Source organism: Tursiops truncatus, chromosome 21, assembly GCF_011762595.2.
Source record: "Tursiops truncatus isolate mTurTru1 chromosome 21, mTurTru1.mat.Y, whole genome shotgun sequence".
Lineage (NCBI taxonomy): Eukaryota > Metazoa > Chordata > Mammalia > Artiodactyla > Delphinidae > Tursiops > Tursiops truncatus.
This window is the reverse complement of record NC_047054.1, coordinates 13,726,980-13,741,154: the sequence shown is the minus strand read 5'-3', so window position 1 is coordinate 13,741,154 and position 14,175 is coordinate 13,726,980. Positions and strand designations below refer to the sequence as shown.

General features: G+C 38.3%; 1 protein-coding gene across 10 annotated transcripts in view; it reads left to right on the top strand.

Moving 5' to 3' along the window:
* The window catches only part of SORBS2 (sorbin and SH3 domain containing 2), a 172,464-nt gene that overhangs the window by 139,738 nt on the left and 18,551 nt on the right, over positions 1-14,175 (top strand). For all 10 annotated transcript variants that reach the window (XM_073798705.1, XM_073798710.1, XM_073798711.1 and 7 more), the window contains 5 exons: positions 1,461-1,549; positions 2,918-2,964; positions 7,126-7,240; positions 7,326-7,454; positions 8,819-9,022. In XM_073798705.1, coding sequence (XP_073654806.1) covers positions 1,461-1,549; positions 2,918-2,964; positions 7,126-7,240; positions 7,326-7,454; positions 8,819-9,022 — 584 coding nt within the window. The remainder of the gene's footprint in view (positions 1-1,460; positions 1,550-2,917; positions 2,965-7,125; positions 7,241-7,325; positions 7,455-8,818; positions 9,023-14,175) is intronic.

The following is a 14,175-nucleotide window of genomic DNA, read 5'->3' as shown; positions in this document are numbered from 1 at the left end:
TCTACTTAACACGGCATAAACCTAGGTGATAGATACTACTGTAAATACTGTTTTACAGTGGAGGAAATCAATGCCCAAAGAGGACAAGAAATCTGACCAAAGTCACACAGACAGTAGGTAGCAGAAACAAGATTCAAACTCATGTAATTCAGAATTTGTAGCATAGAATATAATCTCTATAGGCAAAAAAGAGACATAATTCAGATGTCATATTAATGTACTATATATAGCCCAATTGTTAGTTACCATTGCACACATTTGTTTATCTTATTAGTATTTATCTTTGCTTTCATTTATACTATACGACATGCTTCAAAAACAGTAAATTCAAATTTTCTAAATCAATGCCAACAATCTGAAATTTTCACTGATTGAGACATGTCATAACCTAATGTTTTAGTAAATTAGCTACTTTTCCAGTTATTCAATATCAGTTACATTGCATGCGATATAAGATACCATCAATAGATACTTGCAATCATTATTTTATAATGTAATTAACCATGTATATTTTGTTTTAAGGTGAACAAAAACAATGCAATAGTTCATAAGTAATTTGGCAACCAATGCAACACATTCTGTTTAGAAAATTTTTATCCCTTTGTTTATTGGAATAGATATTCACTTTCTAATAAGATAGTTGAGCACAAAGGAAGGCAATAGGTGACAGCCTTTTAAGCCTTAAGCTTTAAGATGCCATCTTCAGACTCAATAAGTAATTAAAAACAGAGAGAGGGCTTCCCTGGTGGCGCGATGGTTGAGAGTCCGCCTGCCGATGCAGGGGACACGGGTTCGTGCCCCGGTCCGGGAAGATCCCACATGGCGCGGAGCAGCTGGGCCCGTGAGCCATGGCCGCTGAGCCTGCGCGTCCGGAGCCGGTGCTCCGCAACGGGAGAGGCCACAGCAGTGAGAGGCCCGCGTACCGCAAAAAAATAAAAAAATAAAAACAGAGAGAAAGAGGGAAGAGAATGGCCATGACACAGTTCTGTCATCATCATACTTTATTTTTCTCTCTTTTTCATTACTATGTTCTTAAATTAAGTCGTTGCTACCTTCTCCAGGCCCTATCATAGTAATTATAAACTGGTGGCAAAAATAATAGAAATAGAAAGTATTAAATCTTTGAAGTGAACAATCCCTGTAACTGCAAATTGTCTATACCAGGTGCTACAGTATAATTATATCAGCAATGTTACAATTATATTTATGATTATAATACTTCTGCAATCTTGTATTGCAGAAAAAGGAAAAAAATGGGAAAATATCCATTTTTCCTCTTAAAATGCTCTGTTTTTGTCTTATATCACAACTTTACAATTACCCATGAGTTTTAGACCCATGTGTTCCATTGCAGTGTCTCTCCAAATGTGAAGGGTAAATAGTTGCCACCAGGAAAAAAGGCTAAACAAGTCTGCTTTTGATTAAGTGGATACTCACTCTGGCCCTGTCCTTTCCAATAGACCGTGAGTCCCCTAGAAGTTACACATCCACGCTGACCGATTTGGGGAGAAGTGTACCAAGGGAAAGAAGAGGAACTCCAGAAAAAGAGGTAGTCTTTTTAGTATCATTTGAGTCTTTTTCACCAATATACTTGATAAAGCACTTGCCAGCTGAAGTTACCTCCAAAACCAGTAAAGAACCCAGATTAAAAACACAAAAGTGATGGCAGAGAAACTAGAAACAGTTTTCCCTGGAGCCCGAGCAAAGGACTTGACGCTAGCTGCATTCTGACCCTAGCGGCAGGTCTCCCCCAGTTGTAATCCAGTTTGACAGTGACTCTCTGAATCTTGACCTGACACCCATTAATTAAAGAGTCTTGAGCTGGGCCGCCCCTTGGAGGAAGAAGGTTTCCCCTGTACAAATTTCTGGCCCAGTGATGTAGGGGACAGCCCTAGGTCAGCCGTGCTGCCAATCAATACAAATTCCATAGAAACAATTTTTGCTGGCCTGCTTTTGTTAGAGAGGATCCCTGAAAAAAAAAAACACACTGCCCCTGAGAACCACCTACCTACTGGCTCTTGTCCATGGTCCTGAGCCAGGGCTGGAGGTCTAGCTTGTACTTCCTTGGAGCCATGAAGGTTTGATAGAAACTGAAGGCTGGTCTTGGACTGGCAGGCACTCTAGAAAGTTCTCTACAGGTGTCTGACATAGTCCAGGGCCTATGGACCCCCAAAGAAGTCAGAAATGATGCAGGTTGCCCAAAGTTCACCAGAGTCACAGGGAAAGAGAGTGAGGTGAGGGGATTATTGGAATCAGAGAGGAAGTAGCTACAGGTGGCCCAGGCAGATCTGTGGGCCCCAAAGCTTGAGTGTGGGCACGAGTCACATCGTATCACGACTCAAAGATGAGCAGCTGGTTTACTGTGTGCTGAAGAATTCCTGAACTCTCCAGGGAATATAAAGTGACCAGCCTATACTTTTGGCCACTAACAAGCCTCTCAGTGATAAGTGGGCTAATATTTCTTTGCTACTATGTCAATTAGTATTTAGTAAAAGGGGTAATGACTTCCCTCATGACTTTTTCCAGTCCTTTTATTATGATTCAGAAGTTGTGTCAATACTTAGGACATACAGCAATTGACCTCCCACAATTATCCCAGGAAAAGCCAAAATTATACCTAGGACTGAATCCTCTGCAGGAATTTTAGTCCCCTTTTATGGCATTCATTTACCTTAGTTCCTAAGATGAAATATGATATTCAATAGTTAGGGTGAATAAGTCATCTGTTACATTCCTGTTGTAGTTTAAATATCTAAATAAAGAACTAATTGATTTATTTATAAATTACATAAATGATTTAAATTGTATATGTTTAATCATTCCTTGAGGTTTCATTTCTCTTTAATTCACGTGAAACTGCTTTTTTATAGGAAATCCATAACTTTAAGTTAGCGCTAACCATTTCCTTCATTTTCAGAAATTGCCTGCAAAAGCTGTTTACGATTTTAAGGCTCAGACATCCAAGTAAGTAAGATAAGTGTTCATCATATGATTTAAGTTGACTTTAAATACATTAATAGTACTTTGAAAGACAAATATTGCACTGGGATGTGTTACAAATAAGACCTAATTCCCAATTCAGCAATCTACTCTAATTAAATGGTTCCTTCTGAATTGACTGGGATGTGGGTAATTTTATTTTCATTTTGAGTTTAGTTGAAAAACATTGAGTTTTAAATTACACCAAACATGTTAGAGCACAATGAGTTCAAAAGGATAGGAAAAAAAAAACGAAATTAAGGATCTTTGTTTCTACAATTTTCATGTGGAGAATGAAGTAAAAATAAATTGTTGGGGGAGTAACACTTAACTGGAGAATTTTATATCATTTATTTATCCAACTATATTAAGGATAGCTTGTGGTTAAAGACTAGAATTGTTTATGAAGATTCCTGCAGTAAAATCTCCATTTCTCAATACTCAGAGCTTAGAGAGTTTGAGCACAGTTCTATCCTGTGGTCTTTTGATGTTGGTGTTTTCATACTCCTGTCTCGTAATTTTTTTACCTTTTTTTTAGGAATTTGTTCATCAGGTGAGCATAGGGTTGGGGAAGGCTAGTACTAAGCACATGAGGAGGCTTAAATAGGAGTGAGTTTTCCAGCTCTGTTATGGCCCATGTCACAGACCTTACTTAAGAAACTTTGGTCTCCATTAGAATTCAAGATATTGGCATTAAATTATACCGTGCTGTTTAGCTGAATATATATACAATAACCAAAGCATTTATTCATAAAAATGCATATTATATGAATTAATAGTTAAAGAATCTATCTCTGACAGAAGACATAAAAAATAAAATCACTCAGAATTTGGGAATTAAATTAACTAAATAAGAAAATTCTCTTTAGAAGTGAAGATGTCAAACATGGCTTAAATCTGGGGTTAAAAAAATCCTGAAGGGAAGCTTACAACTTTTTTTGATGAGATAAGTAACATCTGCTCTGTTTCTACTACACTATGGTCCTAGCTACTGTTCTTTGGATATGGTGTGATAATTTGTACAAGGCATGTCAGTTTTATAAAATAATGACATAAAACATGTAAATTTCATTTCTTCTTTGTGAAAATCAATCAAAAGTGTCCTTAGATGTATGAAGCCCTGAGAAATAACAGGGCATATAAAATATGCCCAGGGCTCACAGGCTTTTTGAGAAACCTTGATTAGAAACAGGCATTGAAAGAAAGATGAGGTACAGTGCAGAGGAGAGGTGTTTGTGGTGTTGACTCTGTCACTGGATTGCATTTGCTCCAAGTGCCCAGCCCCTCACCCTCCTCCAAGACCACATCCTCACTGTGAACGTCTGACGTTGGCAAAGGTTCACGGAAACCCACTCTCCCACACGCTGCCCGTGGGAGTGTAAATGACACAGCTGTTCTGAAGGGCTGTTTGCACCATCCCACTTTCACAAAGGTCTTCCTCAACCAACGAAATCTAATTGTATTATAAGCCTCCAGAGAAGTGAACTGAACAATCACCCATGGAAACCATCCCATAATTTTAGTAAGAAAAAAAACTGTTTCCCCCATACCATCAATAAGTTTATCTGATTGCAGCTTAATCACATTCCTCTTGTTCTGTTCTCAGGAGATGTAAAGAGCGGTTGTCTGTCACCCCCAATGTAGTTATGTACCTGACACAAAAATCAAGGTTATGGATGACTCATGCAGCTTTAAAAAAAGGTTCACAGGGCTTCCCTGGTGGCGCAGTGGTTGAGAGTCCGCCTGCCAATGCAGGGGACATGGGCTCGTGCCCCCGGGAGGATCCCACATGCCGCGGAGCGGCTGGGCCCGTGAGCCATGGCCGCTGAGCCTGCGCGTCCGAAGCCTGTGCTCCGAAACGGGAGAGGCCACAACAGTGAGAGGCCCACGTACCTCAAAAAAAAAAAAAAAAGGTTCACACACCCAGAGAGCACTGAAAGTTTCAGGAGGACCAGCCACATTTTTAAGTCATTTCAATCATTAGCTAGATGTGAGGGTTAGCAGACATTTGGTCCTAGCCAAAATGTCCATGAGCATATTTGGCTCATGCCAAATTGTTCTGGACAGGACCAAATATCAAGGACCTTTTCATGTGGACCAAATGTCTCATGGACATTTTGGGCAGGACAAAATGTCCTGCAAGAGATGTGAGTGCTTTTTGTGCCTAACATCTTACAAACAAGAGACAGATATCTCTGTTTTGAATAATTATCTGTTTTAAAAGCTGTTTTTCTTTACCTAACACAAGAAAGTTTAATTTTCAAAAAGACAACTAAGTAACTCACCAAACATAATGTCTCAACTGTTAAGGAGGAAAACGAGATAAAATGCTATTCCCAAAGGTTGTCAGTGGCCACTGTTCAAAGGTGGTAGGCGCTGGTTGGAGCAAACTGGTCAAAATGGGACTCTTAGAAAGAAACTCTAGTTCTGAGATGAGACGAACATAATTTTGAAAACTGGAGGGTGAGACCACTGTTTTTTCTAGACGACTTCAAAAATTTAAATACAAGTCTTTACACATAGAAATCTTTTCACACTTAAAAAAATGTAAATAAGAGACAACTAATTATTTTTCTTTTAAGCTAAGCTTCCTACTCTCATTTCCAGAAATAAAACATACCTGGTATAAATAAAACAGTTGGTTTGTAAACATTAAACATTTGGGGTTTTATTTTCTACATTAGGCACTTGCATAAAAGAGGGAAGTACTGTATTTGAATGTCAGGCCCTGTGAATCTTGTTTGCTTTTAGGGTTACTGAAAATTTAACACAGATTCAATGTGAAAGTTTTAGCACTTCTAAATGGGTAATAATTCTTTTTACTATGCAACTTTTTTTCAATTAATTCTTTTAATCAACACGAAATATTCTACATCTGATATAAACCTCTCTCCATTATGTACTCTGCACACATAAATGATCCAACTCAAGATTCTGAACAAAGCAACGCAGAAGATTTGGGAGTGGGAAGGCAGATGTGTGTGAAAATGGGGCTCTTGGCAAAAGATCTGAAATAGGTACCCTCCAATGAGACATAATTGTGGAGGCAAAATAACACAGAGACACAATTACCTGGGGGATGAAGCCATGAAAACCTGAAGCAGTGAGGGTGAGAATTTAGGCGTGAATTATTTATGATGACTAATGTATTTATAACTTAAAATTAAATATTCCAATTTACGTACTGTCTCCTTAGAAACAGCCCAAATGGAAAAGCATAGTTAGTTTCTTGAAAATATTTTTCTATTTAAAAAACAAAAGATATAAAGGCGGTTACAAGCCATCTGTGCATGTCTTTGCACTTGAAACACGTTTATCTTTGTGACTATAGTTAATAATACTGTACTGTATCTAAGAGAGTAAATCTGAAAGGTTGTCATCAGAAGAAAAAAAACCATTGTAACATATGTGGTGACCAGCTGTTAGCTCAACTTATGGTGGTGGTCATTTTGCAATATATACAAATACTGAATCATTATGTTGTACACCTGAAACTAATATAATGTTACAAGGTCAATTATACTCCACTTTTTAAAAATGTTTATCTTTGTGCCTCACTGAAAAATCAAAGTATAAAATCTTTTCTGTTTCACAAAATAAATTCATTATCAAGATATTCTACTTCAATGCCTGTCAAGCAGCTTCAAGGATCCACAAATAAAATTTTTTCTCATGTTGGCACTTCTGTGCTAAGGCTAGGTGATACTGGTTTCCTTATTGTAAGCTTTAACATATCAGAAGGAGACAGAAAGAGAGAGAAGTAAGTAACCAACTAGCTTCAGGACAAGTAAAAATCGCTGCGGAATGAATCCAGCCTTATGGCAAGCTTCCGGACTCCTCTACTCTAAATCAATGACTAGACAGCAAGTCTGTCCCCGCCTTTAAATTTCATATTAATCTGCCTGTGATTTAAATCAGATGTGATGTTTACATTTGTTCTTTTTGAAATCATTTCTAAAGTTACAATGTTTCAAAGGAATTCTAAAAATTTTCAAGGAAAATCCTCATCTAACTGGACTCAACAGATTTTTTTCAATATTGGAAGTATATTTCCCAGCCACATACAGATCTAGCGAGAATCTTGATGTTAAGAATAATCGCCATACATCCGGAAAAAAAAAAAACATTCAAATGTATCTCTTCTAGGGAGCTGTCATTTAAGAAAGGAGATACTGTCTACATCCTCAGGAGAATTGATCAAAACTGGTATGAGGGAGAGCACCACGGGAGAGTGGGCATTTTCCCAATCTCATACGTGGAGGTAAGTCCCTTCCCCTTCCTCCTTACGTGGTTGCTGTTTCCAGGATTACCACAGGTCAAGCATAAGTAACTGTTCTCCTTCATAGAAACTCACACCTCCTGAAAAAGCACAGCCTGCCAGACCGCCTCCCCCTGCCCAGCCTGGAGAAATCGGAGAAGCTGTAGCCAAATACAATTTCAGCGCTGACACAAATGTGGAGCTATCGCTGAGAAAGGTAACCTGCTTTCTTCACTGGTGCATTTGAAAGGCTGTATATTTTCACAACTAAGTTAGGTCATCTTTTTCCTTAGACATTTTTGTGTCTCCCTCATTTTCCGCAAAGAACTCCATCAGGCTGCCCTGAGTCACTGTTACCTGCCACTCCTATGTCCTTCCAGATGAGGTGCCTGTGGGATGCAAAGCTTCTCAGAGAGACTTTCCCTCTGTGGTTTAGCCTGGGAGGCTCCAAACTGTCTCCAAGGGGTGCCTCGGGCTAAATATCAGGAGCTGTACATGTGGAAACATCAAAAGAAAATAGCAGTTTAATACAGTTCAAAATCGTGTTCTTCTGCTGTGCCTTACTATTCAAAAATTATATCAAATTCAAAATTTAAACTGGGTCTTGTGGCATTGGCTTGATCCTGCAGCCAGCAGGAATAGTGACTGTAGAAAGTTCTATCATTGCAAAAGCCAGGGGGTTCATAAAAAATATTATTGGGCTTCCCTAGTGGCGCAGTGGTTGAGAGTCCGCCTGCCGATGCAGGGGACGCGGGTTCGTGCCCCGGTCCGGGAAGATCCCACATGCCGCGGAGCGGCTGGGCCCGTGAGCCATGGCCACTGAGCCTGCGCGTCCGGAGCCTGTGCTCCGCAACAGGAGAGGCCACAACAGTGAGAGGCCCGCGTACCGAAAAAAAAAATATATATATATATATTATTGACCACTATGGCATGGCCACCCACCAATCAGAATGGATGCTGGTGCTACACCATCTTGATGCAGACCGGGTGGATGTCAGCCCTGGCCACAGCTATGCGTAATCTAGGATGCTAGCTTTGCCCTGTCCTGTTAGCCTCACTCTTTGTTACAACTCAGAACATGTAGATAAAGAAGAAGAACATTGTGCTATCCAACTTCATCCCTTCCAGGGGTTGACTTCTAGAACCCATTTCAGATACACCATCACAGCAAGCTATAGTGCACTTTCTGAAGCTCTTCCTACATAAGGTCATTCCCTTGAATCTGTCAGTGATCAGATGACGGTACTGTCATCGACACATTGCAGGTTAAACTACTGTGCTTTTTGAAATAACTTACACATGTCATTTCCCACAGTACCAATATGAACATGTATAAGGCCAAATATCCTTAGGAAAGATTCGAATGTTGTGAATGGATGATTAAACCGCATATATGTTGATAAGCCATAATTTGGGAGTAAGCTCTGAGGCTTTAGTTGCATTCTCATAACGAAAACAAAACACTGGAAGTATAAGGCTTTCCCAGATGGAAAACTATTGTTTATTAGAAAACACTGACAATTATAATTTTTATGTTATCACATCTCTATTTCTAATGCATTTTCCTAATATTCATTACAGGGAGATAGAATTATTCTTCTTAAAAGAGTTGATCAAAACTGGTATGAAGGTAAAATTCCAGGAACCAACAGACAAGGCATCTTCCCTGTTTCCTATGTAGAAGTCATCAAGAAGAATACAACCAAAGGTGCTGAGGATTACCCTGACCCTCCAATACCCCACAGCTATTCTAGTGATAGAATCCACAGCTTAAGTTCAAATAAGGTAAGAAAACATTCTAGCATATTAAGTATAATATTTGGGAGCTCAGAGTAACATACTCGGTACATGATTTTAGGACATTAGATTACAACATCATATCTATGGCAAAGCAAAAGATTTACATGTTATGTTTCTAAGTGCCAGGTCAAATCAATATAATTTAATTTTTCCTATGGGTGCTGGCATAAAGGTTTAAGCTACATAAAGGGAAACTACATAAAGAATCTACTATCTTAAGAGAAGCATTTTCTTTTAAAGGGCTAAGGCTAGGCATTTTATTTATTCTACTTTTCTTTGAAGACTGGGTTGCTGAGCAATTACTCTCAATCCTTTATCATTGGATAATGGAACAGTCTGGTACTTTCCAATTTTGTTTGATTGGTTATAAAATTTTCCAGAATCTTCTTTAGTACATTTACTTCACTAGCAGAGCTCAGCATTTAGAGCAACATCCTTCCTTCAGTAGTTCCTACTGCTAGTAAGAAAAGAATCTTCATCCATATCTTTGTCTTATCCACCATTCAGTCATCTTAAAAGAACTACCAGATAAATTTCAAAGCGACTGTACTTTCAAATAAAAGTTTATAAGAAAGAATAAGTGTGTATCTACAAAGGCTTATTTAAAATATAAGAAATTCTTACATGATGTCATAATATTGGCAATGTAATATTTTAGATCACAATGTTTTAATCTTTGCTGAGAATATGATTTAAACGTATTTTCAGTTTCCTAAGTTTTCTCTTAGAATACCAGATTTTACATTTTATAAATCGAGAAATGTACAAATTTCACTAATAACTAATTATTGTTTTATTCTCACTGCTGGGGAAAAATACGTTGAAAAGCTTACTTTCATAAATTTTGAAAAATATTTAATGGTTTTACCAACTGGTAATGTATACTATGATGTCACTGGTTAAGTGAAGGGAACTTCTCAGTAGTTTTGAACTGAATCATTTTCAGAAAAAGAACTGTAATGTACTTTTAAACCATGATACCCAAAATATACTAAACGTTAAATATCCTATTCTCTGACTGATATTTATAAATAGAGGAGGGAATTCATTGTGATTTATGAATCACTCTTGGACATACTCAAATCACATTTCTTGACATACTATCTTTATTTTAGGAGGGACTCAAATGTAAGTTGATGTTATTTCTGATATTTCTGCCTTTAATATAGTAGAATCCAATTCTAATGCTTTTGGAAGAAAAGATAATTATATGATGTTTGTATTATAGGTATATTTTTGTGATATAGGTATCTCGGGATACTTAATTTAACTTTCAGTAGAAGCAAGTCCACGGTAAGGCTAAGCACTTTGAACCCATTAACATGTATATTCGTGACTGTGGCGGTCATGGAGCTGGAGTAGTAGTAGCAGCAGGTAGTAATGGGATAGCAGTAGCCATGACGATAATGGAATTTAAAGACCTTTCCTCCTCAGCCACATAATGTTCCTAGCACTAAAGGTGTTATGTAGCCTTTAGTCTTGAATCTTCTGTAAGGATGCTCACAAATGTTTTGTGACATTTAATCTCATTTATCCCACCCCATGGTGACACGGCATCACATTTCTGTTTTTAAAAACTCTAAATAAATTCTATTAAAGCCCCATTCCTATCATAGGACAGAAGTCAAAAGTTAAGTGGAGAGTGCACTGTGCACTGATCCATACTAAGGCCCAAGGACCAAGAGTACTGAGTGCACCAGTGACGTGTCAGCCTAAACAGTCAACCAGCAAGTGCAGTCTTTCTTGAAGATTTTTTCTTTCCAAACCCAAATCATCGACCTGGAAAGAACCAAAGTAAAATGTCTTCCACCAGCCTCTCTCAAGGCCTTCATATGTGTAGCATATAGCATTCTTCCTAGTCCAAAAACAATACATAAATGTATTAGAATGTTTCTAGGCAACACTTCTAGAACAACTTTTAATGAATTTACATAAAAAATTCTGTTTTGTTCAATGTATCCAAAATATAGTGATAATATTGATATACAGAAGTATTTTTTTACTTCAGGAGATTAAGCTTCATAAATTAGACCTCCACTAGATTATATAAAATGTCCAGCTTTTGAAAAAAAGAATGGAAGTCCTAGCAGAAGTTTATTCCTGTTCGCATCATATGCTCCCTTTCTATGTCAACAGTTACTTTGGATTTTTTAAAACTTTGAAATAGCAGTTATGTAAGTTCAGTCTCGTTTTGATCATGGGTTTCTGTTCTTAAAAAATATCTCTCAGAACTTATTCGTTTAGAAATGTGTTAACATATAATGATGTAAAAATATTTTATGCCGTATGTTATAATCACCTCACAAACCCAAGTGAGAAAATGATGAAGGTTCAAAAGATTTGGCACAGGAAGAAAGAACACTAAACAGATTCTGGGAATAAAAAAGGCTTCATTATTGGTTTTCATTCTACATTAACATTATTTCAGAGTCATTTACAATTAATCAATATCTGGAAACCTGCTTTGAAAGAAGTAGTCTAGTAAATTAAATCTCTAAAGATTTTGCTGTCTGTTCTTATAATCTCTATGACAGCTTTATCGTGTCATTTGACATTTAATAGACCTTTTCCAAATACTAGTATAAAGTATTCAGATAAATCTTTAATTAACATACTAATTATTTTATGTATTTAAATTCAAAAACTATAAGCAAATATAGACCATAGCATAAAATATTTTTTATATTCACCATCATACCTTTCTGCATTTCTCTGTCTCTGTGTTTTAATGCATTATTATTATTTTCATGTTTTTTTAACTTCATATATCCTGCTCGTTTCTAAGTTGGCTTCCAGCGAACCAGTCCCCCCTCCCTTGCACAAAGCTTCATGTGGCCCAGATAAAGGAGCTCTCCAGGGAATCACCCCGGGGTGGCTGTCCCTGACAGCCAAGTGTCCACTGGTAAAGCCTTTGGCCCCAACACTACCTCCTTTTCTGGACAACTTCTTGGACGAATTAGAGAAGCTTGGTGCTTTAGTTTTACCTGCTGACCAAGCCAAACCAAATACCCCAGAGGAGACCACCCTTGAAATTAAGGAGGACCCCTCTGTTGTCCTCCCATTGCCGCCAGCGTCTGCACCTGCCAAGCCACCCTCCTCGCTGCTACCTCTCCCCCGCCTGGGTGCGACCTCAGCTGCAGCCCAGCCCCCTGGGGCAGCGCCACTTCAGGATTCCAGAAAGACACCTCAAAACCATTTTGCAGATCTGACAATGAGGAAGCGTTCTGCAGGCCCTGAAAAAGTACCTGAGGTCCTAGGTGATAAGTTCGTGACCTCTGCACACGCTAGTGTGGGTCCCTTGCCCCAAACCCTCCCCGTCATTGGAGAAGAAGATGAGGAAATCTATGAGGGGGTCTTGGCAGGTATCCGAAGAGGGCCAGAATCTCAAGAACCAGATGCCTTGTGGTGTGGCCACGATGGCACAGAGGTGACACCACTCCTGCACATAGAGGAGGAAGAAGAGAGGGAAGCTGACCGCTTAAAATTTCCAATAGCAATGCCCACAGACCCTAGGAGTCCTAAGGAAGACAGCGATGCAGCAAAACCCAGTGAAGAGGTACTCTAATTTTGCCTAATTCCTGAAGAACTAACCAGTCTTACTACGGTTAGCTAGTACAGTTAACCATATTAATAAACATCAATTTTGACACGGTCTTGGAAGGTTTCCATGCAAGAAACACAGCACTATATGAGGTAGGGATGGAGGGATGGATAGAAACACACCAAATTTTAACAAGATGATGTAAATATGTGATATTATTCCATTATTTATTTATTACTATAAATCCATATTTAAAGATTTTTGTAATTTAAAGTCTTTCTAATTTTAATATTCATAATAATAGCTAATAGTTGAGCTCTTACTGAGTGTCAGGCAGCTTTCTAAGAATGCTACATCTTTACTTTTCAAAGCTCAGTGGGGTGGGTTATATTATTACTCCCACTTTCGGGATGAGGAAATTGCTACACAGAGAGATTAGTTCACCTCCAGGGTGAGAAAACTATACACCATATCTTTGTAGCAGTAGCAGTTTGAAAAAGAAGGGAAGAAAGAAAGAGAAAGAGAAAGAAAAGAAAACAAAAAAGAAAAATATACTGCAGTTCCCTTTCCACTCTTTCTGAAGAGGTAACTGCTTTAAGTTGGTGACGACCTAAGAGTTGAGTCCTACATATTCACCTTACAAACAAGGAACCCTGGGCAATAATTTTAATCAGTTAAGAGGGAAATGCTCTAAATCTTTAGCTTGTAAGCTTCTCTCTTTCGAAAAAGACAAAAACAAAACTTGATGTCTCAAATATTTAATCTGTGAATTAAAAAGCAAATATGATTACTGGCAAATATTGAAATTATGGAACAAAATTCATGATTCATATTATGCCACTAAGCAAGTCACTTTCCCCCATGGCTCCTCTATTTAGAAATCTTTAAAAATGAAAATCAGTTTTAAAACCCCATAATTTCCAATTAAGATCTTACCAATAACAAATGTAGAGGCATTTGGTCTATATGGGGTATTCTTGGGATTAAATCATGGTGAGTGCCCATTAGGCCACCAGACACCCACAAAACCCTGAGTCTTGGCCGTCCCCTAACCAGGTGAGAAAATGTCATCTGGACAAAGAAGGGAGCCATGTCTGCATTCGTATAAAATAAACACACTGCTTAGTAATAGAGATCATTCCTTCATTGCAGTAAGTCAAACAGATTTCTAAGTCAATTACTTAAATAACTAATTTCCCCTTCAATTTAATCAAGTTTAAGATGTGGTTAGACATGTGGCTTGGTTCCCAGGAACTGCTACTGCCGGCTGCAGGCAGCACCCACAGCGTGGTGCTCAGGGGCTGAGTTTCACAGCCAGTTCCCACCATGCACGCACACGCACAGACAGAGGTCGTAACTTCCCTAGCTTTGCAGCAAACTGACTATAAATTGTGATCTACTTCACAAGCAAGTTACAAAGAGTCATTGCAGGGTTTTACGCTTTCTTCCTCAGTGTTTAGAAGGACCCATCCCACAAATTACGTTATACAACTGTAGATTATGGGGGTTCTTATCTCCAGCCGCTCATATCAGAAAAAAGTGAAACTGATCATACCCACTGGGAATTTTGAATCAAATGCAGAATAAAAAGTTAGTG